This window comes from Lipotes vexillifer, unplaced genomic scaffold (genome assembly GCF_000442215.2).
Source record: "Lipotes vexillifer unplaced genomic scaffold, Lipotes_vexillifer_v1.1 scaffold788, whole genome shotgun sequence".
Taxonomy (NCBI): Eukaryota; Metazoa; Chordata; class Mammalia; order Artiodactyla; family Lipotidae; genus Lipotes; species Lipotes vexillifer.
Genome location: NW_006791862.1, coordinates 2385012 through 2386915, shown reverse-complemented (window position 1 = coordinate 2386915; position 1904 = coordinate 2385012). Strand labels below are relative to the sequence as shown.

The 1904-nt window shown below is 59.3% G+C and overlaps 1 protein-coding gene across 1 annotated transcript in view; it reads right to left on the bottom strand.

Moving 5' to 3' along the window:
• Window positions 1-1904, bottom strand: part of TBX2 (T-box transcription factor 2) — a 9450-nt gene that overhangs the window by 4891 nt on the left and 2655 nt on the right. The window contains exons 5-6 of the mRNA XM_007464911.1: window positions 1592-1859; window positions 458-604 (exon numbers count right to left, since the gene is read on the bottom strand). Coding sequence (XP_007464973.1) covers window positions 458-604; window positions 1592-1859 — 415 coding nt within the window. The remainder of the gene's footprint in view (window positions 1-457; window positions 605-1591; window positions 1860-1904) is intronic.

Here is a 1904-nt window from a genome sequence, read left to right as displayed (position 1 = left end):
GGGGCTGTCCCCTGTCCCGCCCTCTGGCTCCCCCAGGAGAGTGAAAACTGGGCCCCCTGTTCCTAGCGTTGGGTTCCTAGCAGCAGGAACGCCTGGGCAGATTGCCTCCGGCGCCCTCTTTTCATTTAAATTCCCATCCCTGAGCCAAGAAATAAACGAATAAAATGTAAAAATGTCAGCACGGCCCCGAGTCTCTGCTAATTGCCAAGTAAATATCCCCACCCCAACGAGTGCCCAGCTGCTCGCGCGCCCGAGGGAGCTCGTGGGTATGTGTCGCGGGCTTGCGAGAGAGCCTGGGGGATTTCGGTGGCCGCTGCGCTTACAGACGTCAGGCTTGGTGCTCGGGAGTGGGCCGTGAGGGAGCGGGGGGCTGCGGGCAGGTGTGAGTGGAGGGCTGGAACCTGCACGTGGGGAGGGCGTTGGTGCAGGGGCTGGGCCCGCCGCCGGTCCCGCGCACCTTGTCGTTCTGGTAGGCAGTGACCGCGATGAAGTCGGTCTCGGGGAACACGTAGGTACGAAAGGTGCTGTAGGGCAGCTTCAGGATGTCGTTGGCTCGCACGATGTGGAAGCGTGGTTGGTACTTGTGCATGGAGTTCAGGATGGTCTGCGGGGAGGGCGCGGGTCAGCCGACAGCACCACCCCGCCAGCCTGTGACCCGAGCATTTCTGTTCTCTGGGGACCCGACCTCTTTCCATCTCTCTCTGTCTCTCTCAGGGTTTTGCCTTCCCCATTCCAACCCCCACCCTTCCCCGTTTTCTCCTGTCTTCTCCGCTTCTTTTCGCTCCTATATTACTTTTTCTTTTTTCTCTCAATTTTCTTCATCACAGTTTCTCTCTCCGTTAAAAAAAAATTTACCCCAGTTGAAAACAGAAATAAAATAAAATAAAAACCCCTACAATGCCACTCTTAACCTCTCTTCCTGGGCTCACTGCTAAGCCCCTAGTAACACCACGGAGAGAAGACGGGGACCTTCGAGGGCTCACCAACTGCCCTACGTTCTGCCCCATGAACTCCCCCCTCCCATTTGCTGGGGCCCTGGCTCAGGCAGAAACGGTGAGAACCCCAAACTCCCTCCTCCCGGTCAGGCAATCTGCCTGTGGGAGGAGGGAAAGGAGTCTCAGAAAAGGTATGGAGGGGGCTGTTTTAACTTTTAAATCTCCTCATTTGGGGAGAGGGATGGGAACCCAGGTCTTGTTCACGGGGAAGGGTGAGGACAAGCTGAGGTCCTGGGCAGGGCTTCCAAGCTCAGAACCTAAAGACCAGCGGCTGCATGACCCAGTTCCGGCCACACCTGCCTCCCGCTGGACCCTAGGAGGGGCTTTGGAAGGCCTGAAGAGAGCTGAGGCTGTGAGCAGCCTGGAGCTTAGCGGCCCCCCCCCCCCCCCCACTCTCCAGGCTTGCAGAGCAGAGCCCTCTGGGCCCAGGCCCAGCCGGCATAGGCCACAGGGCAGTGACCTGGGCAGGGGCACCCCGCAGGCTCGGCAAGCACCCCCCTCTGGGGAATCCCGCGGTCTCCTCTCCCCCCCGCCACCCCCTGCAGTGCCCGGTGCTCAGTGTCCGACCCCCATCTGCACATCCACCCTGCACTCACGAAGCCGTGCTTGTCGGAGATGTTGTTGGTCAGCTTCAGCTTATGAAAGGCCACCGGCTTGGCCATCCACTGCTCTCCCGTGGCCGGGCTGTCCGGGTGGATGTACATCCGTTTAGGCATCTCTGGGTCGGCCTTGCCCGCCACCATCCAGCGCGAGTTATGGAATTTATACCGGCAATCATCAGCGGCCACGATGTCCATCAGCAGGATATATTTGGCCTTCTTGTCCAGGCCGCTGACTCGCACCTTGAAGGGAGGAAACATCCTCCTGCAAGAAAGGGAAAGATGGAGACGTCATGGGACCCGGCTCTCT